At 39.6% G+C, this 27,933-nt stretch overlaps 1 protein-coding gene across 1 annotated transcript; it reads right to left on the minus strand.

Moving 5' to 3' along the window:
- Nucleotides 1–1,669: 1,669 nt before the first annotated feature.
- On the minus strand, nt 1,670–27,551 carry depdc5 (DEP domain containing 5, GATOR1 subcomplex subunit). The gene is made up of 44 exons (XM_080504113.1): nt 27,426–27,551; nt 27,239–27,335; nt 26,480–26,547; nt 26,273–26,360; nt 25,826–25,872; nt 25,662–25,747; nt 25,496–25,579; nt 25,053–25,102; nt 24,252–24,321; nt 23,732–23,810; nt 23,574–23,635; nt 23,405–23,474; nt 23,253–23,325; nt 22,721–22,824; nt 22,562–22,636; nt 21,347–21,481; nt 20,557–20,618; nt 20,398–20,471; nt 20,004–20,073; nt 19,868–19,904; nt 19,664–19,784; nt 19,349–19,569; nt 18,460–18,660; nt 17,340–17,475; nt 17,160–17,257; nt 16,110–16,169; nt 15,058–15,241; nt 13,976–14,136; nt 13,025–13,145; nt 12,566–12,733; nt 11,449–11,671; nt 10,572–10,708; nt 10,386–10,482; nt 10,125–10,187; nt 8,342–8,451; nt 8,078–8,158; nt 6,721–6,853; nt 6,182–6,281; nt 5,834–6,073; nt 4,931–5,100; nt 3,713–3,884; nt 3,568–3,628; nt 2,261–2,343; nt 1,670–2,162 (listed from the first exon to the last, which is right to left on the minus strand). The coding sequence occupies exons 3-44, from the start codon at nt 26,535–26,537 to the stop codon at nt 1,864–1,866; spliced, it is 4,764 nt and encodes a 1,587-aa protein (XP_080360239.1). The 5' UTR covers nt 26,538–26,547; nt 27,239–27,335; nt 27,426–27,551; the 3' UTR covers nt 1,670–1,863.
- Between the last annotated feature and the right edge of the window lie 382 nt (nt 27,552–27,933).

Below are 27,933 nucleotides of genomic sequence, written 5' to 3' on the forward strand. Positions count from 1 at the left end.
ATCATTGTTGGGAAAAGAGCTGCTGGTCTTTTTAATACTTTATTTTGTTTTTAAATATTTTTGTTGTAAACATATACAATGAAAACACTAAGGATGAACATTGTTCAATTCAGTGGTACATTTGTAAAGTAGGCTCTATTAATCTATTCTACATAACAAACGTGCATTTTTTTTGGACTGTGGGTAGAAAAAGGAAGTACCCAAATAATTTCCACACATGGAGTGAACATGCAAATTGTGTATAGAATGGCCCTGCCAGTATTTAAACCCAAAACATTCTTGTTGTGAGACAAGAGTGCCGACCACTGCTCCACCACGAGGCCCTATACAGGGGGTTTTTCAAGAAAAAAATTTTTTTTGAAAAGAGGCATATATTAATTATAAAGATAATCAAAATATCGAAATCACATTTTCCTGCTTACCCCGCTGTTGCTTTTCTTCGACAGGGAGACACAATTTAATTTAATTTGATAAAAGTATGTTTTAAAGCTTTCCATGTTGTTCTACTTTTTTTTCCCTAATGTAGTTCTACGTGGTTCTCCAGCTGTGGGATGAACCTCTGACCAACTACACGTATACCAGAGTGTATTGCAAAGTGCTGCAGAATGCTTTGGGGCCACCCAGCAAAAAAACAAACAAAAAAAAAACCCACCCCAGACCTCAATAGTATAAGGTATATAATATAAGATAATCATGATTAATCAGTCCATAACAACAGTAGTCCAATGGTGGTCTTTCATGGCCCTGGCAGGCCTCTTTGTCTTGTGATGTCTTTGCAATTTCTGTTGTGCTGCAGCTCCAAGTCTTCTCTTCACAGATGAAATTGAGAATTGGTGCTTAAATCTGTTGTCCTGTGAGTTGCCCATCACACAAGCTGTTAACTCTCAGAAAATTGTCTTCTGGTGTGCCAGACCAGTTCCTGTCCATTTCAAACAGTTTGAATGTCTTTTGATGTTGACGTAAACTGTAGTCACTGACACCTTGAATTTCTTTCTCAGTTCTGTGTCGGAAAAAAACCCACATTTTAAAGGCTATGACGGTCCATGTCTTCCATTGTGATTGTCTGCATTTATGCAGACAGAGGGGGCTGTAAATATTACAGAAAAGCTGGAGCAACCGTCGGAAAATTGGCACCAACTTTAAAGGCCCGATTGACCTCTATTGCTGCAGAACAGCTCTAAGATGCTAACCAATTTCATGTCAATTGAAACAGCCCCTTTTGTAAACTTATTCACCTTACCTTAAAGAAAAAAAAAGGTGGCTCCTCACTTACCTGTGTCTATATTGTGGTGGTCCACAATTTTTGATCGATAGAATAACTACTTTTTACCGTTAATGGAAATGGGGCATTATGAACACTACGTGCATGCCGCTGTTTTTCTTTGCAGACTCAAATTTAACAATTTCTTCATCTACTGAACTTCCTGCGTAGAAATCCAATAAGAGATATTCATCTGTGTGTGCGCTGGTAATTTCATGGTCAATTTCAATTTCTATTGGATTCATACATTTGTAAATCTGTGAAAGAATCTCAGTCTCACTTGCTTTATTGCGGAAAAACCATAAAAATGTTTTCATATATGAAATTGTCTCAAAACTTTGATAAATTTATTTAAAGAATCGAACAATGATGTATCAAATTAAACATTTTCCTTTATTATTCTAAAGCTTTAATACTGAAATTGCCGTCATAGTTTTAAAAAAATATAAACTGCAGCACAGGCTAAAAACCATACAGCAGCAATAATTAATTTACAAAAGTGTGCAACAGTGTGGCAGATTCAGTTATTAAAATAAGCATAAATAATATTTGCTGGATAAATTCAAGCTCGGATCCGTTTTGTTTCTGCAGCTTTCGTCTGGTCAAGGGGCGCTGGTGTTCATCTTCTCCTGACAGTTGTCCCAGAAGTTGAGCAGCCTGCTGTTCTTGTTGGAGCAGAAGTCAGAGAAGTCTTTGAGCAGGCGGTCGGCCAGCCGCTCGTCGCCCAGCACGCCGGTCCTCCACGCTTTGGTGAGCATCGTGTTGTAGGCCCAGAAGTAGCCCACCCTGTCCTCGCAGCCGAACGCGCCCTGGCTGTTGGAGGTGGTGGAGTTCCTGCGTCGACGTTGCTGTCCGCTCGAGTACTTCCTCTTCGAGTACGGCAGCTGTGCGAAAACGGTGCCTGATGGGAAGGAAAGTCAGCGGACGTGGTGAAGGGCTGTATGTTTCTCTTACTTTTTTTTATTTTTTTTTATTTTTTAATGTCAATAGAGCACAAACCTGTGACGTGGACGTACTGGGGCTTGTTCTCAGATGGGAAACTGAAAGTGGAGGCAGAAAACTTGTCGTGCACAAAACCAAACCTGGAGGAGTGACAAGGCGAGAACAACAACAGATTACAATATTGAATTGTTCATCCGTGAAATTGCAGTTACAATTACTGTGGCAAGAGGAAGGATTTTAAGGGTGGAGTAAATCCACACAATCAGTTAAATTTGTAAGCAACAACAAAGCAATTCAATCTGAAAAGTCATAAAATCTCAACATCTCATCAAATGCAGCATCTCTGGAACACGTCATGCTGTGAGCCAGTCAACAAAAGCCAAAGAAGCAGCAGCAGATGATTCATTAAGACTAGTAATGTATCAATGATTCATGCTCTCAGCAACAACCTATTTTTAGCATTCAGTGGTTTAAAAAAAAAAAAAAAAGTTATATTCTTTTTAACCGACTAAAGACACCTCGATCCCTCACCATTTAATTGTGGAGTCAAAGTGACTGAGTAAACACTTTTGCTACATGGCTCTGGAGCCACGTGTGGCTCTGCAGTGGCGTCTAAATAAACATTTTTATCTTATTCATATTTTGCTGCCCAGCAGAATATATTGACTCTTATCTTGCGTGGACAGTGTGGCACTTTCAACTGAAATATGCGTCACCAGCCCGCTGGCTTCCACTCCATCTGATAGACGTCAGGTTTCAAACCGCACATTTCGTAACGATAATGAATGAAAATAAAGGCTAAAACACCAAAAGGGGTTCAATGAACAAATGAATGACTAAATAAATAAGTTAAAAACTGTAAAAATGAATGAATCATTTAAAACAGCCAGAATTGCAAAAAGACCTAAAATGCCCATAACAGCTCTAGTGACTAAACAATTAAAATTAATGTGGCAAAAAAAAAAAAAAAACTACCTATCACTGAAATTACTAAAATAGCTGTAATATGACAAAAAGAAAAATATTACAACATTGGCTAAAACTGCTGAATAGGAAATGTTTTTAAATTTCAGAAGTGCAACGTGAATATAAATACAGCTAAAAATTACTATACAGCATAATTTAAAAAGCTTTATAGTTTTAAAGTTAATGCTTTTGAGCTGCAAAACAAATTGTATTGTGTGAAAAATGGTGAAAAACCCAAGTTGGTAACACTGACACAGATTCATTTTTTTGGGTTTTGTTTTTATAATCAAGTTCCTTCCTTCACATCTTGTTTCACCTCATGCCAGTAATGACCCACAAAAAGTAACAACAAAATAGGTATAATGAGGGATTTGTCTTGTGTGGCTGTGAAAGATCACCTGTAGAGGATGGCCTCCTGAAAGAGTTGCATCCTGTCCCAGTGTGTCTCCGGTTCAAAACCTGTGAGATGACATTGAAGTACTGAGGAGCCTGTGGCACACACACGCACACGCACACACACACACACGCAGCAGGTAGGTGCACCTTCGAACAGGTTGTCGCTGCCGTTCTTCAGCAGGCAGTGTGTGTTGAGCGGGATGAAGAGCTGCGCTCTCAGCGGATCGCCGTACAGTGAGGACGTCAGAGCGAACGGGACCTCCAGAACGGGAACCAGCAGGAAGCCGCAGGACGCCGCTTTCCTGTGCCACGCTTGAACCTGCCACACGGGAACAGGACGAATGCTGGCCGTTTGGTGCATTGAGTGCGAAATGAAAACCGCAAACATCCACAGTTGCATTACAGTCGGTATCTTAACAGTAGAAAAACTCGGATCATTGCCTGAGCTGTGAGAGGTTTCAGTTTTTCAGATCGTACAACTTTGCTTTTTTTTAATAGCCATTTCCTGAATTTTTAAATGTGTTGCAATCAAACCTCTTCCGTTTGCAATTTACACTTTTTTTTTAACTCTAGAATTATAACATCATGATTTTGGAATTATGGGATTTTTTTATTGAGTACATTTAAAACTATTAAAAAAATACATTTATCCTTTTATTCCCCGACTATTATGACAGTTTTCCTGTACTTGTAAAACAAACTAATAAACAAAAAAAGGAGTGTTTGTTTCCTGAAGAGGTTGAAGTTAACAAGAACGCAAATTAAGCATATTAATGAGTTAAAATCAACAAATTGAAATTACATGTCCACGAATTGATTTAAAATTGGTTGAGATCAACAATGCCAGAATGTGACTGTTATTACATAATGAAGTGAGAATATATTACATTTTGTTGAGTAACTATACAATGTGGCGGTTGTCATTACTTAAACTCCACTTGTACATGGCTCATATTTGGAAAACTTTTTCTTATGAGGACATACATTTCATTTAAAAACATAGGGGTTTAATCAGCTGTTGTTAAGTTTTTCTAAAACAATGGTTTCCTAGCATCATAAATTATGTGAACGGCTTGTTTATAACAGCATCCTACATCCATAGGTGGTTTCTGATTCCTCCAATAATGATCACAAAGTCACTGTTAATTATACGCCTTACAGAACTCTGCATAACAGCAGGAACTGCATGTCAGACCTTGAATATAAGATCATTCCTTATTACCAACCTGTTTCTTATTCTGCTATATCAAACTCAAACATTAACGCCCAGACAGAGAACAATGCGATAACACATGACTGAACACTTTTAGTGTCGCCCAACAGATTCGCGAATAGAATAGCAATGCCGGAGGGTCGGCCTCTTACCATCTCAAACAGCACCGCAGCAGTGACGGCCATCCAGTGCAGCTTGATTTCGAAGGCAGTGTTAAGAGAGAAGTTTCCATGGTAATAACAGCTGCACCATTCAGTTCGGTCGCTGCGGTTGTTGACGTCCACGTCCAGCGTGACCGTCTTCTGCTCCGGGACTGTAGCGGCTGTGCGATAGTTGGATGGAGGGGAGCAAATAGATGAGAGGAAGTTGATGTGCAGAGAAATTTTGTCGCCTTCTTCATTGATACCGATTTGAATAGTGAACTTAAACAAAAATATAAAATCAAATCATTACAATGCTCGCTCTTTGCCAAACCTTAATTTTGAAAGGATTGTCATAAAATATTATAAACAGTGTTTATGGTAATGAGCTCATAGAGCTTTAAGAAATCTCCTATTAGAATCTACAATCATGTTAAAAGTATTATTATGACCGTTTGATTGTCAAACTGTGAGAGCTTTCTCTAGCGGTACATGATCATACTTTTTAAAAACCAAAACACTTCAGAAGCACTATAACAATCGAAATAATACATTCCGATCTACTTTGTCTCCCTCTTCATGTGCACCCATCTCTGCCTCGTTCACATGTGACAGTAGCAACCCGACACCCTGACACAGGACGAGCCAGCTGGCAAGTTAAAGTGGCTTTTCAGCCAGAAGCTGGACGACGTGCCAGGGAGCTCAAAATGCCAAGGACATGCTCACCTACTTCCCACCAAACAGAAAGTCACATGAACAGAGAAAGAGAGCGTTGCAGCGATGTCGCTTAATGGACCAAGACAACACACTGCGGATTATACTTTTAGTGTTAACGGCAAATCTGTCACACACCATGAACAATAAAACACAGTAATGTTGTGCAGGTTCGGTGTGGAAAGACGGGACTGGACGTACCGAGCAGCGCTGCCGCCTGGCTGCGTCCACCAAAGCTGCGGCTGAAGGAGCTGTGCCGGCTCGCGTAGGAAGCCGGCCGGCTGGGGAGCCAGGGCAGGAGGAAGGCCGGGAGGTCGCAGGTTCGTCGCTCCTCCAGCAAGAAGGCTACCTCAAACCATTTCCTCTGAAACAGGGCAAAGTCCTCCACGGCGGCGGTCGACCAGCCACCAGCTACTGGGGTGGAGAGCTGAGAGGTCAGGCCTGGGGACGATTGGGAGAAATCAACACACTTTCTATGATTTTGCACTGTAAAGTCATATCAAATAAACATGTCGGAAGATATATATGGGGTAAAACACACTCATTTACCATCTTTCTCTCCCATGATTCTGTAGAAGTAGAAGCCATAGATGAAGGAGCGCATGGCATCTCCTGAAGCATGAGCCACCAAACCTTCATCTAGCATTTTCTATACAAAAAAAAAACCACGCACATTGGATTTATAAGTAACAATACAGCAGCTGTGACAGACTCACTTTAGTTCAGTAAAAACACACTACGACAATTTGATCTTGAGAGAGACGGAGCCATAAAAATGGTAGCATGAGTCAAATTCTCATGTCTTGATTTGTGTAGTACAAAGATGTCTAAATAGTTTACATAAAATGTAATATTTATATCAAATAAGTGTAATTTCCATAATAAGCCATCTCTAATGCTACACCCTGGAGCAAGATACGGTGAATTTGTAGCATATTGCCGGCTTCAAGCTTGCACATTTTCACAATATCACCCTAACTGGCTATGATGCTGATGCAGCTTAATCAAAAAGGTTGACAGCTTTCAATGAATCATAAAATCCTCAACCTTCTGAGAGCTCATCAAGTTAATGAGTAATTGACCCCTACCTGCATAATTTCCACAGCCATCACATGTGTGGTCACACCGTCCACATTGTTAACCAGCCAATGAACAACTTCTGCGCTGATAAAGCAGTTAAGGGGCAGGCCTTTCTGCTCCGGGAGCAGCTGCACTCCGGTCCTGTAAATTACAAGAGCACAAACACACCGCTATAAGAAGAAAAATGCACTTATAAGTAGATTGTGTAAGGATTCCAGGTTGGGTGGACTGTCAGGTTTGAGCATGTGGGTGTCATATTTGTCTTGTCCTTCGAGATGGAAGTGAGGAATCGAGTCTCCTGGTCGTCTTCAAAGAGAGCTGGATTGTACCTTTAAATCATATAGCGCTACACAAAAGGGCTCTTTCTGTGTCCTTGTACCTAATGTGGCACTTCAATTTGTCTTTGAGTAAGTCACCTTTTGTTTGTTTTCTTAAATGTGTTTCTGACATCGGGGCTCATCGTCTGATTATATGAGGTGCCTTGCACTAAGTTTTTGTTTGGAAAGACAAGGGTGGTTTTGCATACGTGCATGTAGGGACAAGTTCCTGAGGTTCTCAGTGAAGCTCTCACCAACTGCATGACTCAGAAATTTCTTTAGGGTTGGGCTGGAACAGAAACCTCCCAGGTCATCGGAAGTATCGACGATGTGTTGGAGCTTGAACAAGCTGCAGTGGCAACATCCTCATTAGACGTGACAATAAGTTTGGGAACACGGATGTCGGGTTTAAGCCGTAATTAAGTCTGCATGTCTATTGTGGGCAGTAGTAAAAGTGTCAGTGACGCAAGGCCTGACGTTCCTTCATCATGTTGACAGTGCGTCCATCCTGTGATCTCATTGTTATCTCTGGTATGGAGCTTCTCGACTTGCCTAGGTTACGAAGCTGTATCAATGATTTTAGGGAATGACATTTGTGCGACCAAACACATCGAACATAGTTATTAGTGTCTTTGCTAAAAGTGAGATGCAAAGTTGAAATCTTTTGGAGTTTACCTCAACTTCTTAAGACACATTGAGACTTGTTTGGTGTAACTCTCCAAGATGTTACCTTTCACTCACTTTCCCCTCTTTCAAATAGCCACTTTAATCCTCAGTTGGAAAGATGAGCAAACCAAATGTGTGATCTGTTTGAGCGCGCACCTAATTTGGTATAATTTATTCAGGATCATGTGGAAAAATCTGATTTCAACTCACAAAACTCTGAGTGAGTAAACACCTCTGCCCAACAATTAATTCTCTCTCACTCTTTGTCACACCTACACTCACACTCACACACACACACACACACACACACACACACACACACACACACACACACACACACACACACACACACACACACACACACACACACAGAAAATCTTACGCAGGATGCTTTACTGCCTCGAGGATCTCCGACAGCGTCGAGGAAGAAGACAGGTAGAGCGCCCCCCCTGCAGACTGCCCACTGTGAACAAATCATAGATCATGGACACAAATGACTACTATGCCAAAAACAATAAACACATACATGTTACAGCACAGGCAACACTGAGAAAGATGGATTTTTATGTACTAAATGGTTAATTTTACTTCATTAAAATCTGCCAGACAGTTTGTCTGTGTGGGGTTGGATAATGCCAAAGGTCACCTAGTGTCTGCCGTGCTGAGTGTGGTGTCTCCTGTAGGCTGTGCTGGTGGTCCAGGCGTCACTCCAGGCTGGTTTCCCTTTTCAGCAGCCTCAGCGGCATCAGATAGCAGCTACAACGGTAGAAATGCAGTAGCAAAAAAAAAAAAAAAACCCAACAAAAAAGTGAATCTCTCAGTTTTCTGCATAAATTGGTCATTAAGTGTTAACTGAGCTAAAGCTAATGCATACAAACAATTATAGTGGAATATATGGAGTTTTGAAAACACTCCTCAATAAGGAAATAAAAAACCTGCAGGATATCTTTCACTTATTGTTTAACCTGTTAATTTCATGAACACCACATTCAACTGAGCAGATCAATAACCCTGAAGCTCATTTATTCAGAGTTCAAAGATTTTCTTTGACTTCACGTGAGTGGAGGCAGCAAAAATGTAAACCGCAAGGGAACCAATTAAGGCGAGCTTTTAAGAAATAAAAAGGGGCAGAAAGTACGATGGATCGGCAAGATGAGCATTGAAAAGCTTGTAAAAGACTTTGTCCAAATAGTGACGACTGAAAAGGATGACGGTGCTAAAGAAATATGTATTGATCAGCATGGCGCAGAGGCAGGCAGTTACGAATGTGATTTGGTCAAAAATAATTACGGCTAATAGAACCATAGAAAGAACAGCCTGGTCTGAGTGGAGAGCTGAGATACAGAAGATAGGATGGCAGGGCTGGAGGGCTCTGTGGCTTTTTTCTTACTCAAGAAACCATCAAATGTAAAGACTGGCAGTGAATAAACTAAAATGAAATAAAAGACGACAAAACAAATGTACAGTGTATCTCAGAATGAGGACAAAAATGTGTGATGTAACATCGCAGAAGTGAATTAGGGCCACCTAAAAAGAATTGTGGCAAAGCGGACCTAATGAAGTGGCTGCCATGGGTATTTGAGCATCAATTTAAGTTGTATTTTCCTCTGATGCTATTTATCAGAAATACTCATTTGTCTTCAAGGTTCAGATGGCCAAGCAAATGCATTGTGTGCGAAGGAGAGTGGTTTGAAAATACTGTATATGTGCTTCAGTTTGTGTTGTCTAAATAGCCCATTATGCTCACTTGAATGCACTTTCAAGCCATTGTTACTAATTCGTACTGGCATTAGAGTTACAAGACGGGTTAAATGTCATCAGGTATAATTGATTTTTCAGGAGTTTCTTAAACACTAAATGCCCTAAAAATGCTCCAATACAAGAGCATTTAAATTATATTTAGTCTCCCAAACTACAGCAAATTCAAAGAAATGTATGTTAAAAAGAATTTGACACACTGAATACCTTTCAGGTGTTAGGGTTAGGAAGACCTAACGGGCTTCTGGGGATAAATATGTAATGTATTGTAACTGGCACAACATAACAAGAGATCCAAGAGAATTTGCCCATTAAATATTGTATTTTTCAGGGAGAAATGCACATGTATTTTAGCTGCACAGTTCCATAGATCTGAACTCAAATGGCTGTAATTTTAGATCTGTCACAGCAATGATAAGTGGAGCAAATTGCAGAGAGTCGCCTGAGCAGCTAGAATCATCCATCAAGCTTAAATCGGAGGGGGGGGGGGGGGGGGGGGGGGGGTCACTTAAAACAACTAATTAAACTCCTCTAAAACATTCCTGAAAGAACAGATGTCCAAACTTTAAGTGTCACTGACATCACATTCAAACTCATCAAAAAAAGGCTTAAATGTTGTTGATTTTCAGTACACAATACACACAGCAAGGCAAACGGCCCCCCTTACTGACCTGACAGTGATAGACGTAGGAGGAACGAGGGCTACGTATAAAATCCAAAATAAAGGCAGTGTCCTGTCAGCATACAGGAGGAAGCCAGGATGAAACACCCAAAGCCCAGCAGCAGGAACAAATCCGAAGCATGGAGGAAATGAAGGTGGAAGGAGAAAAACAAGAGAAACGCAGCACACTGAAGCAACAGCAAAGAAAAGTTGGAGCCAGCAATGTTTCCACAAACACCCGGAGAAGGACAAAAAAGAAGAATGCCCTCACCTTGCGGGGACTGTCTACATATGTGGACGCCGTGGCGGCATTCGGGGCGTCGCTGACCGCTGCTGAGGGCTTCGACTGCTGCTGATCCTCGAGTGTCCTGACGGCATGTGGAGAGACGGCAGTGAAGCCCGACAACACAGACATGCAAAAGGCACGCAGATGAAGGAGTGACGAAGGAAACCTCACTTCTGGTTCTGCTCCATCTCCAGCAGGGCCGTTAAAGCCGAGGTGCCTTTCTTTCCTTGTGGTGGTGCAACAGGCTCAGTTGGATATGGAAGGAGAGGACTGGTGACCTGCAGTCCCTTCATTGGTGTGCCCTTCTGCTGCATGTAAAGTAAAAAAAAACAACAACAAAAAAAACCCAAAACAATAAAAACAAAAATAGTCAACAACTCAAAGCCATAAGCTTTCACCAAGTTATAAAATGTGCTTTTCAGCCAATTTGACCAGTATGTTGATTTGAATGTGGTCGATTAAATGCCAGATGTCAATTCCAAAGCATTGGATGTTTTGGAATTAGTAGAAGTGAAAGTCATGCATGTGTGTGACTTTAAGTGTCGGTACATAAATGAGCCTTTATGCTCCATCATTGTATGTTCAAGTTGGTCGTAGTGGTGTTTAGAGAGCTCAACTTGTTCTCAAGTGGTACGCTCACTGTAAAAAGTCAGAGAACAACTGGCTGAGAGCAACATATACCGCCATCCAAAGCTATAGCAAGTCAAATTCTGTATGTATTATAGTAGGGCAGTTTAGAAGTAAAAAAAAAAAATACTGTATTCTAAATGAACACAACCTCCAGCCCAGACCTGCTGGCATTTATCAAGCAAGCAAAAAAATATTGTTTAGTTTTAAATCTGTCTTACTTTTGAAATGACTACAGTTCATTTCCTTAGTTCAAGAGCTGCAACAGCAGCGGCTGTCTTTTGTGTCAGATTTGTCAAATAGAACATCCCTCCATTCTTCTCCCTCTACAATCTTCAAGTAGGCCAGATATGCTTCCATGCATTGATGCAGGTCTTGATTTTTCTCAAATATGGGTGGGAAAGAGTGAAAACAGTCCCACCCGGATGATCCTGTCCGAGCGGTGGCGTCGCCGAATGCGGTTGAGACCCTCCAGGAACCGGATGAAGCCATCCAGCAGGTTCCAGTCGCCGTTTCCACCCATCCCGACGCAGGGTCCCTCGCCGTACACGTCCCAGTGCCCCTCCATGTCGGCAACTCGCCGAGCCCCTCCAGCTGGCAGCAGGAGGAAGCGCGTCCTCCAGAACTTTAGGGAGTCGATTAAGCTGGGAAAGCGCAGGAAGAACATGGAGAGGCACTTAATTTGCACTTGTTACATGTTACAAAAGGTTATATTGCTTTTAAGAGTTTTCAGGGTTTTTTTTTAACCCTGTGCTGTCTAGCTTCTTTATTTGTTAGAGAAAGAAAAAAGAAAATTAAAAAAAGAGATAAATATCTCTTTTTTTAATTTTCTTTTTTGACTTGGCACCAAGAATAACAATGCCCATGAACTCATGCTGTCGTCACTTATAGCTACTAGCCCGAGGAAATAAAACGCTCAACAACCCGAGAACTTTTTTGTGTATTGTCCACTAGTAAATAAAATGACATTGTGATCAAACCATGGCATTTTAAATGGTATAAAATGCTAAATAAGAATTTGATCATTAGATTCAGGCCGGGCTTTATTTACAAATATTATATCAAATTACAGAAGAAAAATTAATCAATAGATACAATTTAATGACCTGATCTATATGTGTGCATTTTGTGATAAATGTTAGTATTTGACCCAGCACAAAAAAAGTTTTATTTTTTAATTAAGTAAAAATAATGCATTACTATGAGATGCACAAAAATTATGACCGTTAGAAAAACAATTTAACTTTAAAACACAGAATTTGCTCAATTCAGAAAAGCTTTTGTATTTTCATTTGTGGGATAAAACTTTGAAAAGTGTTTGTGGAGCTGAAACACAGTTAAAAAAAAAAGAAGAAGATGCAAATCAAAAAGAGCTTTATAGACATCGTCTTCACTGGAATCAGAGTGGGACAATTTATAAGGTGTTATCGGCTCCACCGTTATTTTATTCAACACGAAGCCCATGAAGAATTCAGCTGTAAACACTGAAAATAAAAAAAGAATATTTATTTCCTCTGAGGGCATGACTCCGTGGATACCTGAAGTCCTCGGAGCCCGCGGAGCAGATGTATTGATCCAGGTAATTCCACTTATACTCCTCCAGTCGCTCATGTCCAAACTCCACCCAGCAAGAAACAAACTGAGCATCAGAGTGTGGAGGACACAGGCTGTAGCTGTACTGGATCTGAGCCGACTCGTACGGGTACCTGAAGCACAAACAAACACAATTAAACCTCCCATTATTAGGCTGATGATGAATATTTAGACACTGGTACTACATTTTAGAGTTTCACTGAACACAAATGTGTCTTAAGGGCAGAATCATCACTTTAATGTGAGGCTGTTTATATATCAATCAGGTTCAGGGACGGTCACACGTTTGATATAAACCTTTTAAAGGGACCAGAAATAAGTGGGAAGATTGAGGTGTGTGTGTGTGTGTGTGTGTGTGTGTGTGTGTGTGTGTGTGTGTGTGTGTCATGGTCAGGTGTGCTCACTTGGGCAGGTAGCGAGTAACAGTGATGATCTTGTCCTTGAGGCAGACTTTGTGGAAGGTCCGGCCCATGCTGAGCCAGTAAACCGTCTCCTCCTCCTCTGCTCGACGCAAAGACACCAGGCCTGAACAGACAAGGAAGAAAAACCCACATGACGTATAATATCAAAGAATCTGCTGAGATTTGGTATCGACATTTCTTCTTAAAGCCACTGACACAACAAGTTAACGAAATGACCACTGATCACCGAGGTTATACAACCCGCCACACGTGGCTCTTCAGCCCCTCTGTAGCATTTCCCCCTTAAAATCTTCAACCTCCATCTCACTGCATTGGATAAATGTTGAGTTTTCGAATACATTGTAAGTGAAAATAAACCCTTCTGAAGGAAAACAGAAGGCTTCTCTCTTTTTCAAAGTGGAAAAACTCATTTGCTTTAAAAGCTAAAGACACAACTAAGACATTATGATAAAAGTGCTAATCTGCACAAATGGCTAAGGCAATTAAAAGAGACAAAATGATCTTAATAGCAATTACTTACACTCATCTTTTCCGGTATTGCAATGTTGCTAAAAACACAGTAGTATTCTAGAATTACCATTTTGTGAACTCTGCATAAGGTTTTCCCCCCCCCAATATTCCAGCCATTATAGTTTTTTATAAATATCTGATCATCAGGAGCTCAGCATAATAAAGATCATAACCCCATAAGATTCAATCCTATGTCATTTTTTTATTTTGAAAGAGGCAGGGGAAAGATTGCCTATGCTCAGTTGAATACTATTTTCGCATGTTATACCTTTGCATTCCTATTGCTCATTTACATGAAGGGATAATATACCAGGCCTTTCAGGTTGTGGTGGAAACTAATGGAAGCTGAATGTTAAAAGGTACTTTAAGCAAAAATGTTCAGAATAAAACGTAGATCTGTGAGGGGTGAAAAAAGTAACTTACCTCTGGAGTAAAGAGGACTGCTTCCAAGTGGTGTTGTCACAGCGGGCTGTGGTTTCATGTTATTGGGCTGCACAATGATCTGGTAGCCCTGCATCAATCTCTGACAGATAAACTCCTCAAACACTTGAGAGGCGCTCATGACCGCAGCGTCATCTTCTCGCCTGAGGATGTGAAACGACTCAGTTTTGATCTGGTCAAAAAGTTGTTTGAAATGCATATTGTTTGTTTTAAGTTAAAACAAAGCACAAGGAACTGAAAATAAATGCTTATATTTTTTGTTGATAGAAAATAGTACATCAAATAAATGATTGCGTCAAAAACAATTAATAAATTCTTAAGGAATTTGTTAACGTCTTGGAAAAAAACCAAACAGTGGAGCTTGTTTTATGGAGTCTGAGCTAGATGGAAGTGAAGAAGAAAAGCATCATGACGTACAAAAATATCATCAGAGCTAAAAAAAAAACCCACAGGAAATACAGAGGAAGAACATGCAAATCCTATACAGATAGATTTCTACCTGCAAACGCCTGGTCCAAATGTAGAACAAGCTTTTCCCATAAAAGTGTGTAAATCAAATGATTTAAAAGTGATGGATATGCATTTCTTGTCTCAGTGGTTGGAGAGTTTCAGTTAAAAAAACCCCCAAACAAACGGTGGGATGGAAGTGTGGATAAGAGCACGATTTTGTGCAAAATATGTAACAATTCTTTGATCACACAAATACCAAACGCGTAGATGGAAAGCTGGATGCCTGATCTACTGAAAGCAGGCAAATTAAATAAAGGTGTTTGTTGCATCAAATGCTGAGAGAATTGTGATTAATAACAATGAAGCCCCTTAACAGATACGTTTGTTTTCAGTGCAATCCCATCACTTATTGATTGGCATTGTATGTCGTAAAAAAAAAAGTTTGAATTACTGAAAGGTAAAAGAAGATAACAATACACTTTAATTCTTCGAGGATGCTGAGCATGTTAAGTGGATGGTGAATATTCTTCTAATCAATGTGACGGCTGTTGTGTGTCCATTGTGAGTTTGAGCCTGGATTGAGAATTTCCCCCCAAAAAGTAGAGGTCCTCTACCTCTCCAGGTCGCTGTGTGGCAGCAGGTCATAGCAGCCCTCAGTGTAGTCGTTCTGCAGTGTCTGCCGGTCCGGAAAGTAATCAGTGGTGAGAGGGAGGCAGGCCGGTGTAGTCAGGGATTTCCAATCCACCCCGACTGTACAGCAGAAACTGGGCACTGTCGGGGGTGCAGACAGCAGCAGGGCTTCACACACGCACACACATCCAAATTCCCACAGCACAGATAAATGTGTGTACCCGGAGTGGGGAGGGAGGGAAGGAGGGAGGGAGGAGCACAGAGGAGTGAAGAGGAATGAATGGTGATGAAGATGGGGGAAAAGTACACAACAACACAGAAGTAAGAAGAGAAAAGAAGAGAAAAAAAACAAAACAAAACAAGAAAAGCGTTACTTTTACTAGTTTAGTTGCGGGTGCTGCTGGTGATTCCTGAGGAGGTGCCTGTGGTTGCAGAGCAGTAATTACGCATGCAGAATTAGACTCAATGACAGTTATCACAGTGACTCACAATACAGTGAAAATAATTATCCTGTGCACAAAAAGTGGTCAAGTGGAAATTAACTGAATACTTTGAAGCAGATACAGTTCAACCATGCAAAAGTACAGATCCATGAGCAACTCTGGAATAAAAACATGCAGATTTTTTTTTTTTCAAGGCCAGGAGAATTACACTTGCTGGAGGCATATTGAGCAGATAGAGGAAGCACAATAATTGCAGAAAGTTGTACCTGCTATGATCATAAAAATATAATCAGAAAGAGTTCTTCAGAAAGATAGAGAAAGGTTTGACAGGAAGAGAGGGGGGTGAAAAGAGGGAGGAGAAGAATATGACCCTAAACCATAAGACCTGGAAGATGTTTTTTTGTATCCGGATCCTCCGGTGGCCGAACCCATTGAAAATAAACCAAACAACCTGCTTGCCAAAGCCGATTAAGCCCTAAAGGAGCCAAAGTCCTCAAAGAACACCTCAAAAAAATCATCATGAGATTTGGCCTTATTTCTCTCATCTGTCATCAAATGCTGCTTTTGTTCTCATGAAGGCAAGATGGACTCACTTGGATCCGCACCGCTGGTCGATGAGTCGTGAAACGAGGAGCCACAGTTGGTCAGAGATCCTGTACAAAGCAGCACAGTAATCAAATCATTACAACATTTTATTCAAGATGTGAATAATTCCATTCACCAAATGCCTCTGGTAATCACATAACTCAAACACTGAGATTTAGTGTTGTGATCCGTTTGCAAATTTCAGAGAACATTAGATGCTGTGAAGTTTAAATAAAAATTAAAATGCAATAATGTGAGAATCTTTTAAATCCTACAAGTTGGAAAAATGGCCAAAGACTATTTTCAATGTTAAAACAGACAAAAGAAAGATAATCTAAATATTCAGGAAGATTGGGACGGCAGCATCTTCACAACAGTTTTTTTTTTTTAAAGAGACTTTAAAATACTTTTATACATATAAGTAACACATTTAATGAATTATATACCGGTAACTGCACTGAACCACATCTGGATAAAATGGCGATTTTATTTTTAATTGAAGTAAATTTGACAGCAGATTTTGGAAAAAGGAGCAGCAACTTTATTGTGACCCTATCCTTTTGTCAAAATTTAACACATCATTTTTTTATATGGCACTACATATATATATGTATATATGTATATTGTATATATATTTTTTTCTTTTTGAAGACATGTTATACATCGTGTTGTTTGGGGCTGCGCTCCTCTCCTATAAAATACAATTCAAGAAATAAAATGTGCATCTCTCAGCTGCCATCGCATTCAAAAAAAGAAAAAAAAAGTTTAAGGTTGGGAAAAGTCAAACTGGACTGTGCTTTAGCTTTTGAAATTGTGAAACACAAATACCTCTAAAAAAGTAGAAGTTGAACATTCTTTAATGGCAGTATATCATGAAATCATATACGTTTTCTACAATGTACTGCAATAGCCTTTTAATATAAGCAAAACACAAGTTGACAAATAAACAATCTGACAGTTTTTCCTTTGGTTTCCTTTGTACTATTTTCAATCCCTGTGACGTACTGCAGTTATTTCGGCCCATTAGAAACATCAAATCCGTTCATGCGCACACATACCACCACCAGCGTTGTTGCTTCCTGGACTTCCGGTGAACTCTTCTATCGCCATACCATAGTGAAAACTATTCTCTCCTACTTGCCATGTGATTGGTTGCCTTAAAGAGAAACATTTTTAAAAAAGCGTTCCACTTACCGAAGAAACAAGACATTTGCTCTCCAAAAGTGGGCGTGTCAAACCTTCCAGTGGCCTCATGATAGGCCAGCTCCAGCAGCTCTGCAGAGGTGTAGGCATGGTCTCTCTGGTGGCTTCCTTGGAGCTCGGCCATATTCTGCCTCGTCTGGTGATGGATCTGGATGGCTTCACCAGAGGGGCCTGAGGGGCGGAGGAAAACACCGACATGCCTTCTCACCGAGCACCAGTTATGATTGGTGTAGAGATAAATTCAGTCGTTCCAAAAGAATCATAAAATAACTATTAGCCAGGCAGCAGAGCTTGAAGAATGTTTAGTTTTGCGTCAAAGAGTTCACCAGTATTTGCTCTCGGCAAGTATTAAAGGCCAGCATTTGTAGTGGAAAACATTTATTTACAAAAAGAAAAATGCTAAATAACCTAAAGACTTGTGCAGCTACACTACACATATACAATCGAGTATTTATGTGCGAGTGCGACAATATACGTGTATTTGTTACATCGGATTTAGTGTGAGGCAGAACTAAATAAGAGAAATCAGAAAGAAAGCTGCACAAACATCAGTTGACACACGATATATGATAACGTGGAGTTTTGCGCTCTTGAAATGAATTAATATTTAAGGATATGTCTTTGAAAATCTTTCTCTCCTTGGACAATGCTTTAACCAGAAGCAAACTGTGCCTGGTTCGTCTTTAGCTATATTTTGAAGATATGTGCATCTGCTGTTCCCATGAACAGGGTTTCAGAGGAGAAGCACTTTGTCGTTTCTGCCGTTCATTGACTTTTTCTTCTCGGCTTTGGTGTTACCGAATTACAGCTTGTTGTTCTTCAAGGAATCATTAATTCTCGAACTGTGTTCAGACTTCCTATGTTTCTTCCGATGATCAGACATTGATAGTACAATGTATGTCCCTCGTGCCAGCAGCCTGATATTGATAATATAAGAGTAAATAATCGACAAAAAATTATCTTTAAAACCAGAAAAGGGCAATCTGTTACACGGTGAAAGCAGCATTTTATTAAGTGATATACTGGAAATCTGTGGTATTACAAAGTCCCGATAAAGGATTCTGTGCTTCAAATCTAACCAGACAGATATCAACTCGTCTGCATGTACTTGAGACCATGTGACTTAAGGTTTTGATGAGACGGCGTCTCACTCACCGACAGGGAACGTGTGCATCCAGCGCCTGCGGTTGGATGTGAGCTTCACGGGCATTCGGGACGGGGTGAAGGGGTTTATGAGAGCTCTCTGGGGGGTGTAGCCCCCTGGACGGATGTGCAGGGTGGACTCGGCACTTCCCACCGTGAACCTGCCCGGCGCACTGGAGTCCCGCTGAGAGTCCATCATCTTCTCTAATAACTCTGAACGACACAATGAGAGAATGAGACACGAGGGGACGGGCGGCGAAGGAGAAGATTTGACAACTTAACCAGGAGTATTTCCTTTATCCCATTCAAAATGGTGATTTTCTTACATTAAGTTTGCTAATGACACCACGGAAGTGTGAAGTGGGAGCTGGCATAGAGAAAACATATAAAACATGCAGCATCACGATATACGGTTTTCTTTTGTGTCTAAATTTAACATTTTATGTGTCTTAGTTCACGTTTCCCTTGTATTCTATTTTATTATGGTTATAATTCTTATATTTGTTTCTTGCAATCTTGTATTTTTTTTTTACTTGTGATGCATTAGTGTGAGTCATTTCTGCATGTCATTCACATCTGTTGATGTTTCCGCTCTTAAAATTCAACAGTTGAAACTTCCAATTCTAGCAAACTCATCAACACAGAGGGATTATATTGTGAAAAAATTATAATAATATTAACAAAAATAATAGTGATCCATTTTTTTTTTATTACATCTTTTATTTATAAATTGCAGCTCAAAGTACTTCACAATAAAATCTCACCGAACACTAGCAAAACCAAGGAAATGATTCAGGATTTTAAATGAAAAAAGGTGAATCAACACAATTTCTGTACTACAACCGCGTGTTTACAGCAACAATAATAAACTCCCATCTTCCTGAAGTCCTGGACCACTTACCTCTGGTGCTCGTGTATCCCAAAGAGCTGCTGACTTCATACTGAGCAAGAGGGACGCGAGGGATGAGCAGCATGTTGGATTCTTGACCCAGACTGTCATCGGAGGCCACACTGGGCTGTTCCTCGGGGCCGCCGAAACGAACAGGGGACATGCCCATGCCTGTGCTGACATCCACCGAGCCCCAGCTCTTCCTTCCACTCGACTCTTTGTCTCGACCAACCCTGAAAAAACAAAACAAAAAAACAAACCAAAAACATAAGCCAAGCTGTTGGATTTGCTCCAGTGTTGTTATTGGAGTCCGAAGTGATCAGATACCTGAAGTTGGAGGTCCTCTGGATGCGCGAAGGACCTGGGAGCCGAAACACCTGAGCGTCATAGGCGTTGTAGTCCACCTGTATGGGCAAGCTGTTGTCCGAGTCTTTTGACGAGCAGAGAGCTGAAAGAGGTCATGAAGTCAATACCCGATGCTTCAAAGCGTAAATGAAAGGATATGAAAGATGATAAAAAAAAAAAACTTACACTGGTCTTTGCTGCTCTTGAATTTTTCAGCATGAAGCTAGAAATAATTGTAATTTTAATGAGATGCTGGAAGGCAGACTTTTTTTTCTTTTCTTTTTTAAGTAAAGTGTCAGTGCTGCAAACATAAAGATTGTACCTTATGACCGGCCAGTTTGATTCGAGGGGTGAAGGAGCTGCAGGCGTTTTGGCTTGTGGAGGTGTAGAAACTGTGGAGGATAGTAGACATGTTATTCTGTCACTGGTATGAGAACAGTATTGAAATAGCTATATAAGGAGTTTGAATTAGGCCTGTACAAAAACAATATTAACACATTTTGAACTGAGTATTTGATGTTGTATTGGTGCTGCCAAGTACACAGTGTTCTCTCTCTTTTCTGACCGAATATTATATCGTGTTTGTCATAATTTTATATCACTAAACTCTCTGCATTGTCGTCGTGAGAACCGCTTCTGCTAAATAGTAGCACCACTGTCCAACAAACTGGCTTCAATTCATTTTTGATCGATACTCCACTCTGCTGGTCTCTTGCCTGTGGTTGACCCAGTGGGGCAGGTTGTAGTCGTCTCCCAAACGAGAGTCTCCAGAAGTCGCCTTGTTGTGCAGCTACAGAGGGATTAACAGAGACTGTGGTGAACGCCGAGCATACAAACTAATGCGTGCACATAGAATAACACTGGAGATGTTTCACCTTGAATAATGGGACGGCGTGCAATGGCTGTTCCCCCATACACACCAAGTCTACACCAATACCTAAAAAAAAAAAAAGAAAGAGAAACAAATACCTCGTTCAACTAACATCTTAATCGTAAAGTGAATCTCATTTTATAGTTAAAATCTAAATAAATACCACATATGGAGGAAAAATCAGCACTAAACTAAGTTTTTCCATCATATGTTAATGACAAACAATAGAATTAAGGAAAGAGGAATGGTAAAATGACAATGGCCCCAAATATAAAGGAATGAAAAGCTTCTAAAGCAGTGCAGCATATCACCTGGCATTAATACACTTGAAAAGCAATAGCGAGAACTAAAGAGTTCAGAGAAGATTCGTGTGATAAAAATTAGCCTAAAACAAACAGAGGCCTCTAGATTCTCTGCACAGGAGGCATCTGGAAACTCTCATTACCAACAAAAGCTTTCGTACTATTAGATATATTTCAGTAACTGGTTTGTCTTCTTTGCTTGAGTGGGTTGCATGAGTTACCAACATGGGATGAAAATCTAATCTAAAACCTCTAGAAATATAGTTAATGAGAATAATGGTGATGTGTTCAATACTTCTTTTGCTCGCTGTATATTTCATCTATTCAAAAAGTGAATGAATGAGCTGCGGTGTATAGAAAACTGCAGCGTGTCTTATTATTTGTTAACAAACAATATGTGTTACTAACTTCTATTTGTAGAGGATGAGATAATATGATTTAAAGCCGTTTAAAAAAAACAAATAAAAACCTTTGAATCTGTGTTCAACTCACCGTTATCAATCATACGCTGCTTGGTCAGAATCATGAGCAGACGATCGACTTCAAACACTCCGACCCCGGGTGTGATGACCACCGACATCTGACCAGTGCGGTCAAAATTACGGTTGATGAAGTGCTTGTCAAACACTGATTAAAAAAAAGAAAAGAAAAAACAACACTTTTTTTTTGTTAGAAGTCATTCGTTGTGTTTTTTTAAAGCAGGAATTCATGTTGAAACTGAGTGAGGTTCCCCTCATCACCACAAAGAGGAAATACTGCAGTTATCATGCATGGGACTTTGGGACAACGCCGCAGTCAGTCACCAAGTGAAGCATCAAATGTTTGTTTTTTTCTTTCCAGGCAATGAGAATAATTTCCTCCCCAAGTAAAAAAAAATTTATTAAATCATTCAACTAACAAAATTCCAATGGAAAATATAATAATACTCATAACTTTTAAATTGCAAATTTTTTGTTTCAAATTCAGGCTGGTCATTAAAAGTAGAGTCGTGGGGGGGGGGGGGGTTTGCATTAAAACACAGTAAAAGCATTTTGTTTTTAGAATTCAAAAGTAAGTATGTTAGATAAATAGAGCTGTATGTGGCCTCTGAACTAAATTGATTTTGGCTCCTTAGGCGTATGAGCTTATTATTATTATTATTATTATTATTATTATTATTATTATTAATTTAAATCTTCTGCCAGATATTGATCAAAAATATATTTTAATGTAATATTCAAATAGGTTTTCTCTTTCTGGGAAAGTGGTTCAAGTATCTCAGGCCCACAAGATACGACATAAAGAGATATGATCTGAAACTAAATGTGTGTGGTACATACAGCCTGATTGGCGAGAGAAATCGTCATATGCAGGTAATTTCTTTGTTTTTCCTTTTAGCATGTTCAGAAATCCGAAGTTGTCCTGCTCCTCTAATAATGAATCGTGTGTTGATTGAAAGTTAGCAGAAGTAGTTCAAGTCATTTTACAATTTACATCATTTGAATATTACAAAACAAGGCAACTGAAGTTTATTACAGGTATCTTTGCTTCTTTCCTTTCAAAGTTGCAAAACTTTAAGAAAAGAAGAAAGTTTTTCCTTTCTATCAATCAGAGCAAGTTTAATGTTTTTTTTTTTTTACCATTTTAAAGAAAATGTACAACAAAAATATAATCAGTTGCATGTTAAAGGAACCGACCTGTTCTTCAATGCTTAAAAAGATTGCTTACCATTAAAAGAAAGATTAATGGCCTCCAGGTAGTTTCCCTGAGCAGCAGTGGAGTTGTATCCCAGGGGAAAACCATCTGAGACCAAAGATTATAAACTTAACGATTTGTTAGAGAGAAAGCTGCATCTGAAGTTTTACCTATTAGTCGGCGTCGGGTTACCTGCTTCTTTCAGTCGCACCAGGACGGGATACTGGATGAAGAGCTTCTTGATGGTGATCAGTAAAGACGTCCACTCATCTCGTCTCTCATTCTGGGCCACGACCCTGATGACAGAAGAGCCAGCAAAGTCGCACTGTGATCCATTCTGATATTTTGTTTACGCTACAAAAAAACTAATTGTTGCAAATTATTCAGATCCAAATCTCTTTATTGTTCTTTTCATTTGTTTCACAATGCAAACGGCTGTTTCTCAGATAAACCTGTAAGCCAGGAGCTTACTTTTCCAATTATACTTAAAATCTGCATCAAAAGAATAACAGAGAAAATGTTGTTGTTGTGCACAAGGTTTTCATGTGTTTGTTATTATTCAGTCAATGCCTAGAATAAAATATTTTAAAATATATACAAGCCATATTATTCAATAACAAAAGGAGCAATAGCGCTTGAATATCAAGGGTGTGAATAGGACAGGTTCTCCACCGGTGAGACTAAAATGTCTCTCTGTCTCAATGTGTCTCTTCGACTCTCTCACCTATAGAAGTCCTCATAAAAGCGTCCTTCGTGGTCCTGTCTGATGGAGCCTCTCAGAATCTCTGGAAATTCCTCTGAGAAAAATCCAAACCCAGATATTGTGTTTTCACCATAATAATAGCCAATAATCTGTCATAGAGAAAAGTGACTCACCAACAGACTTTGCATTGTAGAAAGTCCGTGAGAACAAAACCACCGTCACTTCATGACTGCAGTTCCTTTCCTGTTTTAACATTTAAAAATCACTCGTGTTTTAATCATTTCTGGACAAATATGGAAAATGAAGCTTTAATACAAAAAACCCCCAAGAAAACATGCAAACCTTCCACTTGGCAAAGAGGTCAGACAGGAAACCGTTGACGGCCTTTTCAAAGTAGAGGTCACCTGAGAGGAAGAGTTTGATTTCGCTGCTGTGACACAGTCTGAGGCACTTTCATAGATTTTTGATTTAAAAAAAAAACAAGCTTGTTTATAACAAACCATAAATGTCAAAGTCCCACATTTCACAGCTCATCTGGATAAAGATGTACACCATCGCAGATGTGGATCTAAACACCACCTGAGTAACAAAACAAGAAAATTCAATCAAATCACAAAAGTTATTAATGAAGCTTTATGTGACTTTAAACCGAGGGCGTCCAACACATTAACAGACCTGGAGATTAAAAAGGGAGTGTGGTACAAATTCAATATTTTCTCATTATGTCACATGTAAACCACGAACAACCACAAAGTGGGGATAAGACTGACCCGGTGCTTCTGATCGGCTGTTAATTCACCGTTTCCATGGTAACAGTAGACAGGTTTGAGGTGACTTGGTGATCATAACGAGGGGAATTAGTTTACTAGAAGTGCTGGGCTTTGTTAATAAAATTGTATTTAGTCAGGAAACTTCAGAGAAGTTGAGCAAAATTGCACTGTTCAAAACAAATTTGTTTCCTAATATGTTTATTTTACAAGTCGGCAGCTCTCCGGTGGTCTTAATGAGCCAATCACTCACCCTGGTATCTTCATGGATGTATCCACAGGTCACTTTCTCTCCTTTTACCCACAGTTCACTGGCCTGGGCTCTAAACGATGGAAATACGATGAAGAAACATGCAGCAACAGGACGGAAACTCATGAAATCAAGCATTTTAATGACAAAATATAATTGATCTGAAGCTGGAAATCAAGTTCTAAAGAAGGATTGCACGGCTCAAAGTTCAATATAAATTTAATAATAGTGTTGCTGTAGATACGGAAATTGTATTTTATGTTGCATTTATGAAGTTTCATCTTCAATTTAGAATGATATATTAACTTTAGCCGTTTTAGCTTTGCTATTATTTGAAGAAGTTTTGACTTTTTAGTCTTTCCAATAGTTTTTGATAAATTGCAAGGTTTTTAACCATTTCAACTGGTTTTAGTGATTTTTTATTCATTTTAATTTAGGCATTTCAGTCTTCACCCTTATTCATTTTTTTTCCGACTTCATCTATCACCTAGTTGTTTGAGTGCTTTCAGCTATTCCAGACCTTTAAATATAACTTTGTTTCGCTTCTTTCCAAATAAAGTGATAAACAGTGAAAGCGAATAACTGTCCGTGTTAAATCAAACACTAATTTTCCTCTGGTTTTCTTTGGATTTGGTCATTGCTACTTTACAATGACGTGCACTTGAAACTCGGCGTGCAGGTGACACGGAGGTGAGATAATGCCAGACTATTAAACCTTTATTTAAAGGTCACGTTTTGAAAGGGAGACCGCCTTGTACAGTAATGTCAAATAACTGTAAGCAACTCCATTAAGGTTCAGTGTACCTGATTCCGGCAAACTCCACCTTCTGGCTCACGTAGGCACATGTGCTCACCTGAATAAAGACCACAAGAGTAAAATGTTTAATCACACACAGCAGTTAACATTTTCTGTAAAATGTCCCCCATCTTTAAAAGTAATTGTTCTTTTGGTGATTTGAGCATCCTGAAACTATGCAATGGAGTAAAGCACATCACGTATACTTTAACTCTTTCACAGCTGTCACTTCCTGTCAAGTAGATTTGACACCTTAAGGAACTTTAATGGAAAATATTCTAATGTGTTTTTCACAGTAACGAGTCACAGTGGGGAAACTATAGCCTTAATGTGAACAATTACAAGAGATATAGGTGGGAGTACTATCAAAGGATGAATAAAAACAAAACAAAACCGTTCTGCACTTGCATGGGGAAAACAAACGACAACAAACGACTCCTCCAAGGCTCACCAGACTCTTCTTTAGTCTCCACATGTCTCCTCTGCCAATATACTGGTCTTTGAATGTCAGCTCCACCAGATCCAGAGTGATTTCCTGAGATGAAACAGACAAACTCAGTGACTCTGATGTAAATAACAAGTGGAAGGACTGCGGCGAACTGGGTGAGGGTGGATACCTTCGGGTCCACAATGCTGACAAACACATCCTGGTACGCGCGTAACTTGAAAGCTTGAGCTACAGTCTGGTCCACACTGATGGTCTCTTTAAGAGGACGACATGAGCGGGTGTATTAACAGCGAGACAATAATCATCACCGATGTCCTATAAAGGTGTGTTTACCTTTCTGTAAGTCGTCTTTGAGGTTCTTCACCTGCAGCAGCAGAGGGCTGGAGATTCACAGAGAAACAACGGTACTTAAGACTCGGCAGTGTAATAATACATAAACAAATTCAACATCTCTTTTTAAATTTTCAACATGAAATTATGATATATATAATACATGAAATTAACATATCCACAAAAGACAGAGATGTTTTGGTTTTTTTTTTCTTTCGAGACCATGTGTGTAATAACGCAGATTGTCTCATTATGCAACTGTTTGATAGTTTTCTGAACAGGATTAAAATAACTTGTGGATTTCGTCAGAGCCATGTCACAAAATACAAGTTTTGTTAAATGTTCTCAAAGCTTAAGAGCCAAGAGGAAAGCCAAATACCATGTTAAACATGTATCAAAAAGTGATCTTTCTATAATAATGCGCTGAACACTCCCAATAAACAGGCTTACCTGTATTCATCTGTAGGATGTGCAATCTCAATGATGTCCCCCAAGCAGACTTGTGGGAAGACTTTTGGGTTGACGACCAACTCATCGTCTAATGGAAAAAAAACAGATAAACGTACAACCGATCAGCATGTCAGAAATAACAGCTCTTCACTTGCATGAGAAGAAGAATGGACCATGTGTGTCGTCACACTACAGGGTCGTCCTTACCGCTGCCACCAAAGCCTTTCTTGTGCACCACAAGCTTATAGGACTTATTAGTCTTCATGATGAACCAGCTGGAGAATTCAAGACATCAGGAAGTTCATTTTATATGGAAACATGCTCAATATTCACAGTAATACATTAACAAGTTTTTCAACATGAAAATCTTGCAGAGAAAAATAAGGCAGGGTTCATTACTACAGGCCTTTGTGGGTTTATTAATGTTGCACTACTACACTTTTCACATTCTCACTGAACAACTCTTTCTTTAGTGCTGTGCACTGACAACCACCATAAAAAAAGCCTTAAGATGTTTTGGAAAACTGTAATGTTTTCTTTAGGATTTAGCTTTTTTTTCTTGGAAAATCCTTTTTTTGGTCAGATTTCTTTCCCTCTCATAACTCTCAGAAATAACCCCAGTTTTACCTTTCCTTATTTAATATCAGAATTTTAACATCTAAAATCACGATTTCAATTTCTTCACATTATAAATCAGGGTTATCACTTTAATCAGAGGTAAACAATGAACAATCTTTCTCTAATAAAATTATTTGGAGGGGTGGCAGTTATCCTCTTCAGTAGGTTGTAGATACAAAAACGTGTTTTAGTCAGTATGTAAACAAATCCTTTCATCTTGAAGCTTCCATGTGAACTCACTTGGTCATACTGAACATGGTATTTGTTCACGCTCCATGTTTAGCCTGTGTTATTCTGCAAACTATTGGCAGCTTAGTTTTCTCAGTGAGGAAAAGGGAAAGTACTTACTCCGGAGCAGGGGGACATTAGAGGTCTCTCCAGATGAAGTTAAGGGAGAAAAGTGTCTCTTTGACGAGTAAACAAGTTTCCCTCAGTCCTGAAAAACCTACAACAACAACAAAAAACATGTTAATGAAGCTCCAACAGCTCAGAAAGGTTTGCTACATGAGCCTGGAGCAAATCTGAGACAACGTACAGCCCGTTCACTGGTGAGAGCTCTGAAAACTTTACCAGAATCGCGTGCATTAACGTTATTTTCGTAGAAATGAAACATATAACACAGTTATTTTAAAGTGGACATGCCATGCAAGCTCCGAGGTTGTTATCCGAGTGAGTACTTCCTGCTTGTACATGACCGTGAGCTGCGATTGGTCGGCAGACATGGCAGAGTGAGCTGTGATTGGTCCTCAGAGTACCAGAGAGTAGAGCGGCCATAGAAGATGAATCACTCCCTAACTATTCCGTCTTCGTTCATTGTTTCAAAAACGGCATTTGTAGAATCTTTTCGGGAAAAATGAACACCTGGCATTGGATGTACAAATGTACAGATTAGGTGACAACCCCCCCCCGTTTATCTGTATATCTTGAGCATTGATGACAAACCCTGCTCATGCTGACAAATAAAGATGATGAAATAGAAAGAGGAGGAAATTAGAGAGGAAGTAAAGGAACACAACAGCAGCAAGACCAACTCATGGTGCAAA

Source organism: Blennius ocellaris (assembly GCF_963422515.1).
Source record: "Blennius ocellaris genome assembly, chromosome: 10".
Lineage (NCBI taxonomy): Eukaryota > Metazoa > Chordata > Actinopteri > Blenniiformes > Blenniidae > Blennius > Blennius ocellaris.